The following is a 10,389-nucleotide window of genomic DNA, read 5'->3' as shown; positions in this document are numbered from 1 at the left end:
GATGTGCCGTGTGATTTCTGCAGTGGGACAAAGTTCAAAGCTGTGAAATCCTGTTTGAAATGCCTGGCCTCTTCCTGCGAAAAACACGTCAAGACTCGCAGTGAAGTTGCTGCTTTAAAGAGACATAAACTGATTAATGCAACTGAAAATCTGTTAGCACTGCAGCTGATATGGAGACCCAAAAGTTTTCGGAAGGTTTAAAAGGTGCCATACCACATTATCAAAGATTTTTAAATAAACCAAATAAAATCACAATAAATTCAGTAAAATAAATAAAGAATAAAAATTGAAACAAAATTACACACAAAAGAATAATATATAATAAATTACATAGGCCTATTACATAGGCGCAGTGCAAAGAAATGCGGCCGTAAAATCAAACTTGCCTTGCGGCCAGGCAATTATTTTGCACTGTGCCCTATGCCAGCTTAAAATCTCTGAAAAATACTGAAGGTGCAAATCTTAAGAACCGCAGTTATGATAATGAGGATCTAGCCTACGAATAGAAATTGCAGCAAGTTATTTAGCGGCCGCGTTTAGCCTACACTAAAATATATATATATATATATATAATCTCTTACCTGGTCAGCTGCTTCACGTCCGTCTCCATGCTCCGATATATATATATATAATTTTCAACAGCAGAGAAACACTCGAACTATAGCATCTGCTTTAATGTGGACAATGTTTTACAACTTTGTCTGTACTCAGTACTGACTGATTTTGCTGCTTCTTATTTTAACTGCAGTGATGATACCGCATCATCTAAACATTTTATTCTTTGAATTGTATTTCTGTCACTACAGTAGGTTACTGTAGTCCTGTTTCAAACCGCTTCTACAGGTGTCCTCATTCGTTTGTCATTGTATGCTGTCAAGAATTTTCCGCACATACTCTTTATTTCTATATATGTTCTGAGCACCCTCTTAAACTCAGGGGAGACGTTCAAGAGGACTGTGGCAGGGTGGCTAAGTGGTGACGCCTGGCCAGAGTGCAGGAAAGAAAACAAACCCAAAAATACTGCAGTGCAAAGGATGCGGCGTGCGCCGTTTATTTAAATAATACAAAAATAAATACAAGGTTTAACAGAGCGAAACAAAAGGTTTAAACAAAATAATCATGAACACAAAACAATACAGGTCAGGCTGGGCAATTGCTGTCAATGTTCCTGTATATAATTTTCTCTCTCGCTCCTCGCTCGCTCTCGTTCCTCCTCTGAACACCCCACACCACCAGTGCAGAGAGCTGCAGGCTTTTATTCAGGTGACCATCTCCCGATTAGTAACAATTACACAACTAATTAAACTCGGGAGATGGTCACCTTCTGCACAAGGTTTTTAATTACTGTGGACTGTGGATGGGGCTTCCCATCCACGCTACTAAACAATACAATAACAAAACAACGCAGCTACTCCATCATATTTAAATACATTTACAATAATAAATAAATCATAATACACAAATACAAAATAACACAGGGGTGGAGGGGGAGACTCTGTTCTAAGAATAAATAATTACATTTAAACAGCAAGGCTTTCTACTGCCCTGCTACAAGGACATAAAGATGTTTCAGACTCCTGTAAGTGGATTGTTTGTGCACTGGGCTTGCAATGTATCCAGATGACTTTTAATAATCAAGAAATTCACACAGACTCATTCGATTTGAAGTCTTAACGAATCAGAGCAGTAATAGTGCTCTTTTCAGTTTATTAAATGCTTTAAAAATTGGATTGGTTGGTTGTGCAGACCACCGTAAATCCCAAGTAAAAAGCAGTCTGGGCGATCCAGTGCTTTACAGGTTAACAGCATTAGTACTTCAATACAGTAATACAAATATGGTTATCATATATTTAGCTCTTAGGCTATAAAATGCAAAAAGCTAAAAAACACCTACCGCTAAATTCTAGAACATTCAATATATATATATATATATATCACTCTCTTAAGACTAAAACATTTTTATTTTCTATACCTTATAGCAATGCATCCAATATAAACAAGATATAAATACAAAATAGTTCTTACCTTCCAAAATATATGGAAGTGTAGAATATAATATAAGGGCAGGAGAAATGAGAACTGTCTTCAAAAGGTAGAGTCTTCTAAATTCAACCAAACAGCAATCAGTTGTTCAGAGATCTTCAGAGCATGGATCACACAACTTGTAGTTAGCAAGTCGTGCGATACTTGATTGGGGTTTTACCTTGGTTTTTATAGGATTTTTCCCTCCATTGAATACATCAGAAGTCACAAGTAAATCTAATCATCACTCGGCCTTGACATTTCTTATCTTTAATTTAATTATACATTCTAGAAGGATCTGGTCAACTCCTTTTTCAAAACTGATTGGATATAACTTCTTGCCAAAAAATATTGGAACATGATTTCATCGCTCTCTTTTTCCAACTCCTCCTTTTTCTAAAAAGTCAGGTGGACCAAAGTTCACAGAATCCTTGCTATAATATAATACAAGTATATGTGTTTATATGAGAGATGTTTTTAACATGTAACACCAGCTCTATTTGATTATATTAAGCTGGGTCAAAAATATATGTCCCTCTTAGCCACATATGTTACCTTTTCAGTGTGTTGTCAGTGGGCCAGTTTGACTTCATATACAAATGTGTGTTAACAAAGTATTTGACAAAGAGTTTAGGGGTTTATCATAAGCCTTTAAATAAGACCACTAAGCATACAGCGGCAAGTCCAGTTATTTTCATTTAAATTCAAGCTATAATGAAACATGTTAATTACAATAGCCTTATTTAACTGTGCCTGACTATTCTCAGACTATGCCTGACCTCTCTCTCTCGCTGTTTCTAAAAGTTGCCTGCACAAGCAGGTTTCCGCACACCTTGTTTACTTGCCAAGACTATTGTTTTGATTAATATGAAACACCACTGTAAGCACTTCTCTGAATTCACTGCATGAAATCAGCTTTCTCCCAAAGAAAGTCGCTACTTATTTGATAAGAACTGTGACTGGACACAACTCCCCTAATTCGTGGAATGCTTGCTTCGACTACAAGGTTTTCTTATCATAGAAAGACCTTGGATTCAAAACTGCGGACTACAAGTAAATCTCACTTTGACTGCTAAAAAGAACCTTCCATATCTAGCACCGCTCTGCTTGCAAGCAGATAAGGGCAAGGCTGTTATTCTGTAGATTTATTGTGTACTGAAATTATTGAATACAGTTTACACTTTATTTGTCTAATATTCCAACCTAACAGTTCCTGTTTTTTATTGCAGTAAAACCTTTATATAAACTAAACATGTATATTCTTTAATTTAATGGATATTGTAATGTCTAAAAGATTTTTTGTTTAGTTAGTGAAACTGAGCTAATTCTTAAATTGATTAAATTAAATACTCGCTCCTGCTTTTACAGTCTATTTGTATTACAGTAGAGACTTAAACAAGCAAAAACACTTGTTAGTTTAAATATTATGTTTCTTATTAGATCAAAATACTTAACATATTATTTCTCTTCAGAGAGTTTCGTCACCCTATTCTTAGATCAGAATACTTTTTTTTTAAAAAAAAACCTCTATGCTTAGTAACAACACAATCAAATAAAATCAAAATGTCTTTTTAGTTTCAAATATCTTTCTGTCTAAAAAGGGTTACCCTTTTGTTTTTACTAGTTTGCAATACCTAGCCTCCGTGTTTAGTTCCCCCAGATGCCTTTCTTTCAAGGTTACAGGCTTCCACACACAATAGTCTGACTGGCTTCCACGAGTGTATGTGCACTAATGACAAAGGCACATAGACAAGCATTTTCTAACATTAACACTTGTTCAGTTTTCTTAGTTCAAATCATTGTAACCTGTTGTGGCAGAGTGGTGAATACGTGCAGGTGAGTGCAGTGCAGAGTAATCACACAAACAACGTTTGGTACAGGTGCAAGGGTGTTTATTTTATTCAGAAAATGTCCAGAGCCTTAAGGCAAACCTGCAAATAATAACACTGTAGGAAGTGGTACAGCGGCGTGTATCACTCCGTTTTATAATCCAACGGGTTTGACCCGTAACCCAAAAAAGTCCCGTTTCGTCACCCACATAAAACACAAAAACACAGACACAGTTTTGACAGTGCGTGATTATAGTGCTAGTGGTGAAAACAAAGACAGTTCAGACAGTGCAAAGCGTGAATGGTGAAGTCCGGTTTTGTCGCTGGCCTGCGGCTGCAGCTCCGGATCGTGATCAGTATCCTTCAGTGGCTAGACAATACACAAGACACACAGAGGTTAGACACAGACACGAAAACACTCACAGTTCTTCACGCTACGGGCTCCTTCTCGGTTAGTTTGTTTAACCATATACAAAGGAACAGATCACTCAAGCCATGCCCCCTATTTATACCCTCGCCCATGACCCCGAGGTTAACGAGCGCATCCGCTCCTCCAGTCCTCGGATGCCACGCCGCTTACCGTCTGGGTCACTGAGCTCGGGTGCCATGGCTCCGCCCCCTTCCGAACTGACCGACTTCCATCTACCCTACGGAATAAATTGTCGTGCCATTTCATTAAGGGTACTCTGTTCCTCGTATACCGTGCTCTCACAGGTCGAAAGGGAGATCTAACACTAAGACTCATTCGATCTCTGTCACATATCCCACCGCTCAGAGTGGAGCCGAAGGAACACTCGGCTAAACCTACCTTTCCCATTACTCCCCCCTCCCGGGAAAAATAATCCGCATTTTGGTGGTCTTTCCCCGCACGGTGTACCATATGGTACATGAAGGGCTGCAATGCCAGATACCACCGAGTTATCCGGGCATTGCTGTCCTTCATTGTGCTTAACCACTTGAGTGGGGCGTGGTCAGTGACAAGATCAAATGAGTGTCCCAGCAGGTAGTATCTTAAAGAGTGAGTAGCCCATTTAATGGCCAAACACTCTTTTTCGACGACGGAGTAGTTGCGCTCCCGAGGGAGCATTTTTTTACTTATATATAGAACAGGATGTTCTACTCCGCCTACCATTTGAGACAGGACTGCACCCAACCCGACATCCGAAGCATCGGTGTGGAGGATGAATCTCTTAGTGAAGTCTGGCGTGATGAGAGCAGGGGCCTGGCAAAGTCTCTGCTTAACAGTATTAAACGCCCCCTGACATTCTTCTGACCATTTAATTAAATTTGGTGCGCTCTTTTTGGTGAGGTCAACTAAGGGATTAACCACTGTGGCATACTCGGGGATAAAGCGGCGGTAATAACCGGCTAACCCCAGTAGCGACCGCACTTGAGCCTTGGTTTTGGGGATTGCCGCGTCTACCAAGGCCTGGACCTTGGAGACAACGGGTTTCACCCTGCCATTCCCCATTACAAATCCCAAATATTGTGTTTCTCTTTTGGCAAACGCACATTTTCGCAAGTTAGCTGTCAGCCGGGCTGCCCTTAGAGACTGAAGGACGGCTGTGATCCTAGCCAAATGCTCTCGCCAGGTGGAGCTGTAAATGACCACATCATCAATATACGCTGCCGCATATTCACGATGTGGGTGTAAAACCTGGTCCATCAGTCTCTGGAAGGCAGCAGGCGCACCATGTAACCCAAACGGCATGGTTGTAAAATGAAACAGCCCCTCTGGTGTTGAAAATGCGGTTTTCTCTCTAGAACTACGAGTTAACGGGATCTGCCAATATCCCTTCGTCAGATCCAGAGTGGAGATAAACCTCGCCGTCCCCAGTCTATCTAGGAGTTCGTCGACCCGAGGCATGGGATACGCATCAAACTTGGCAATAGCGTTTACCTTGCGGAAATCAACGCAGAAGCGGTTGGTGCCGTCCTTTTTGGCCACTATCACAATTGGACTGCACCACTCGCTCCTGGAAGGCTCAATCACCCCAAGTTCGAGCATGTCCCATACCTCTTTGCGAACGCCACTCCGTCGACTTTCCGGGATCCGGTAAGGTCTCTCTCGCACTGTGACACCTGGGGGAGAGATAATGTCATATTCAGCAAGGTTAGTTCTACCGGGCGTGTTAGAAAAAACATCGCTAAATTCCTCAATTAACCTGCGTAGTTCACGTTGCTGATCAGGAAGTAACTGTTCCCCCATCGAAATGTTCTTTGTGCCAGAGGGTTCTGGCTCGGGCCCTAAATCATCCTCTATATTGCCTGGGGCTATGAATAAAACCTCTCTTGCCTGCCAGGGCTTTAATAAATTTATGTGATAAATTTCTTTTTTATTACGGCGATCGGGCTGTCTAATTTCGTAATTCACCTTTCCTATAGCCCGAATCACCTCATATGGCCCTTGCCATTTAGCACATAGTTTGGATTCCGCTGAGGGAAGTAGCAGCATTACCTTGTCTCCAGGTCGAAAAGTTCGGATTAATGCATTTTGATTGTAATGCTGCTGTTGTCGATGCTGAGCCGATCTGAGATTGTCTTGGGCCAAACGACCGACCAAATCTAGGCGATCTCTCAGTAGGAGCACATGCTGCACTACATTTTTGGACGAGCCTTTGTGCTCCTCCCACCCCTCTCTCAACAGATCGAGAATGCCACGAGGCTGTCGGCCGTACAAGAGCTCGAAGGGGGAGAACCCTGTCGAACTCTGCGGCACCTCTCTCACTGCAAAAAGGAGGTAGGGAAGAAGCGATGCCCAATGTTTTTGCTCTTGATTCACAAATCGTCTCAGCATCGCCTTTAGAGTCTGATTAAAACGTTCCACCAAACCGTCCGTCTGTGGATGGTAAACCGACGTTCTGATGGGACGTATTTTTAGTAATTTATATACCTGCTGTAGCGTATTTGACAAGAAATTAGTTCCATGATCAGTCAATATCTCGTTGGGGATCCCTACTCTTGCCATAATCTGCACTAGTTCTTTGGCTATCGCAGCAGCACTAGTGGACCTCAATGGAACTGCCTCTGGGTATCGCGTTGCGTAATCTACCACCACTAATATATGCGTATACCCGGAGTCAGAAGGTAGCAAAGGGCCGACTATGTCCACTGCGATGCGTTCAAAGGGGGTGGAAATAATCGGCAGTGGGACCAAAGGGGCGGGGCGCACTTGACCCGGCGCTACTCTCTGGCAGTCTGGGCATGTGGCTACATATTTCGACACTTCTTTATAAAGACCTGGCCAAAAGAATCGAGCCAATATCCGTTCCCTTGTCTTGTCAACTCCGAGGTGCCCCGCAAAAGGGATATCATGCGCCAGCCTCATGACCTCCAGCCGACAAGACGGGGGAACCAATAATTGTGTTACAGGATGTCCTGTGCCCGCGGCCAGGTTTACCCTATATAGTAATTGCCCCTTGATAATGAAGTGTGGAAATACTAGTGCCCCAGCGCCTTCAACATCCTTACCTTCAATAGACCGGACCTGTCCCCGAATGTGCACCAGTGATGGGTCATTGTCCTGCTCCCACACTAGGTTCACATTCGAGTGCCACATGTCCGGTATATTGAGCGGGGCGGGAGTAACATCTGCCCTTAATGGCCCAGTAACCTCGCCCTCTCGGTCACACTGCGTTCCGACCCCCTTCGACTGACGTTTTTCACCGTTATAACAGGCTCCCACCAGCCCCCAGCCTTGTCTCATTAACGCTCCCTCCCATTTCCGCAGCCTTCTCTCTTTGTTTGTTTTTTTCGGCCGGAACAGGGAAGAGAACATTTCCGCTTGAAAGGGAAAAACATTACCAATCATTTCCCCTTCTACTTTTTCTGCCACATTTGCGTGTATGGCCGGGACTGCCCTTAATTTCAATAAATCTTTATAGTTGGGCCAGTCCCGACCCAGAATAATGGGATGTGGTAACCTTTCCGCTACCCCAACTACCAGGGAACGTTTCATCGGACCGACCGATAAATATGCTTTTACTGTGGGGTATGTTGCCGTGTCTCCATGGATACAGGAGATCGCCACCTGACCTTGTGGCTGCCACACCATACCGCCCAAGAGAGATGCTCTAATTAAGGTCTGACCACACCCTGTGTCCACTAATGCATGGGTCTTCACATTTCCAAAAATCACCTTAACAATACAAGGCCCCTCCCGACCATTTTTCCCTCGCTTACCCGCTTCAGATGCCAGATTACAGACGGCCACGTCACACTCCATCGCAGATGGGCATGACCTAGCCTGATGTCCCGGCTGGCGGCACCTAAAACAGGTAGGGGGAAAGGAGGGCACAGTATTAAATGGTCTGTCCCGCTGCTGGTATGGCAACGGGGCAGGGGCAGCACCTCTACCCCAGCTGGGGGCCAACCTTGGTCTCCATGAAGAGGAGGCAAGGTCGCCCATTGGGGTTGGTGCTCTCGGAGGTCGTTGACCCGGTCCTGGTGGTGGGGCTGATGGAGTAGAGAGAGGAGGTGGGGCTCGGCTGCTCCGTTGATGTAGCGGGGTGAGTAGCCCGGTCTGGGCGGATACCAGGGAGTCCTCGAAGTCCTCAGCGAGCTTGACTGCCTGTTCCAGGGTGTCGGGGTTGTGGCGCCGTATCCATCCTTGGGTCTCGGCGCCGACCACATGACAAAACTGCTCAATAACGATGGCCTCCCCCATCTGGGCAGTTGTTTTTAGCGCCGGGGTGAGCCAGTGTATCATGTGGTCACAGAGTTTCTGCGCGACCACCCTGGGGCGTACGTTCGGGGACCTCCTGTACTCCCTGAACCTCACTCGGTGCGTTTCCTCCGTAATATTCAGACGGCGGAGAATAGCCAGCTTTACCAGGTCATATTGAGCGGCGTCGTCATTGCCTGGTATGCTGCCTGCGCTTCCCCAATCAGGCAGGGTCCCAGCTGGCTTGCCCAGAACTGTCGGGGCCATGACGCGGTGGTAGCCAGCCGCTCAAATGCCACCAGGTATGCCTCTGGATCATCATCCGCCGTCATTTTGTGCGTCCTGGCTTTGGGCGCTATGAAGCTGCATTCTGCTGATGCTGTGGGAGGTATCGCCAGCCCGACCCTCTCGATCAGCGCGGTGTACCTCTCCTCTCTCCGTCTTTCCTCCACCTCCCGTCTGCTGTCCAGCTGCTCCAGCAGCGCCGACAGTGTTGCGTAATCCATATCCCTCTTCTGACAACCACGTGTGGCAGAGTGGTGAATACGTGCAGGTGAGTGCAGTGCAGAGTAATCACACAAACAACGTTTGGTACAGGTGCAAGGGTGTTTATTTTATTCAGAAAATGTCCAGAGCCTTAAGGCAAACCTGCAAATAATAACACTGTAGGAAGTGGTACAGCAGCGTGTATCACTCCGTTTTATAATCCAACGGGTTTGACCCGTAACCCAAAAAAGTCCTGTTTCGTCACCCACATAAAACACAAAAACACAGACACAGTTTTGACAGTGCGTGATTATAGTGCTAGTGGTGAAAACAAAGACAGTTCAGACAGTGCAAAGCGTGAATGGTGAAGTCCGGTTTTGTCGCTGGCCTGCGGCTGCAGCTCCGGATCGTGATCAGTATCCTTCAGTGGCTAGACAATACACAAGACACACAGAGGTTAGACACAGACACGAAAACACTCACAGTTCTTCACGCTACGGGCTCCTTCTCGGTTAGTTTGTTTAACCATATACAAAGGAACAGATCACTCAAGCCATGCCCCCTATTTATACCCTCGCCCATGACCCCGAGGTTAACGAGCGCATCCGCTCCTCCAGTCCTCGGATGCCACGCCGCTTACCGTCTGGGTCACTGAGCTCGGGTGCCATGGCTCCGCCCCCTTCCGAACTGACCGACTTCCATCTACCCTACGGAATAAATTGTCGTGCCATTTCATTAAGGGTACTCTGTTCCTCGTATACCGTGCTCTCACAGGTCGAAAGGGAGATCTAACACTAAGACTCATTCGATCTCTGTCACACCTGTCCATAATTTGCTGCAATATTATTTATGCTTGTTTTATATTCTTTAAAACACAGTAAAATTATTACAATATTCTGACAGTGTCAGTTAGTACTGAACTTCTTTTGTTTTTAACTGTAATATGTTCTTTCAATAATAATAATAATGTTATTTGTAGAACAGTTTAACTTTTAAATGATTTTATAACATGTATTTCTAATTCAGTTACTTCAGTATAACAGTTGCTCCTAGAAATGGTTATATTATTTCTCTGTTCATACAAAAACCAGCTGAAGCAGGTGTTAAGACATCCTAGCCTTTTGACAATTTTTTGTTGTTGCTTAATATGAGACATGAAGTAATGAAAGTAAAGTAACGAAAGAAGCTACTTTTTCTCATAAAACTGGAATATGTTAACAAGGCCTTATGATAAGAGCCTGCCAAGTTTGACTCCTTCCAGCAGGTGCTTTCATAGACTGCACACATCTATCCATTGTTTTCTACAGAGTATACAGATATTTTTGAAAGGATCATATACAGTATTATTATAATTATTGACAAAGAGTATATCATATTACGTCAATCAAT

At 44.2% G+C, this 10,389-nt stretch overlaps 1 protein-coding gene across 1 annotated transcript; it reads right to left on the bottom strand.

Annotated features, from left to right (window-relative positions):
• Nucleotides 1-3,938: 3,938 nt before the first annotated feature.
• LOC131727842 (zinc finger protein 213-like) lies at nt 3,939-8,976 on the bottom strand. The gene is made up of 2 exons (XM_059019194.1): nt 8,034-8,976; nt 3,939-4,221 (listed from the first exon to the last, which is right to left on the bottom strand). Exons 1-2 carry the CDS (start codon nt 8,779-8,781, stop codon nt 4,205-4,207), a joined length of 765 nt encoding a protein of 254 aa, XP_058875177.1. The 5' UTR covers nt 8,782-8,976; the 3' UTR covers nt 3,939-4,204.
• Nucleotides 8,977-10,389: the final 1,413 nt, after the last annotated feature.

Source organism: Acipenser ruthenus, unplaced genomic scaffold (genome assembly GCF_902713425.1).
Source record: "Acipenser ruthenus unplaced genomic scaffold, fAciRut3.2 maternal haplotype, whole genome shotgun sequence".
Classification (NCBI taxonomy): Eukaryota; Metazoa; Chordata; class Actinopteri; order Acipenseriformes; family Acipenseridae; genus Acipenser; species Acipenser ruthenus.
Note: the sequence above shows the minus strand (reverse complement) of the source record. Positions and strands in the feature narration are given on the sequence as shown.

Bases quoted from the DNA above. Each gene is read 5' to 3' on its own strand.
- LOC131727842 (XM_059019194.1), bottom strand. From the start codon at position 8,781: ATGGCCCCGACAGTTCTGGGCAAGCCAGCTGGGACCCTGCCTGATTGG.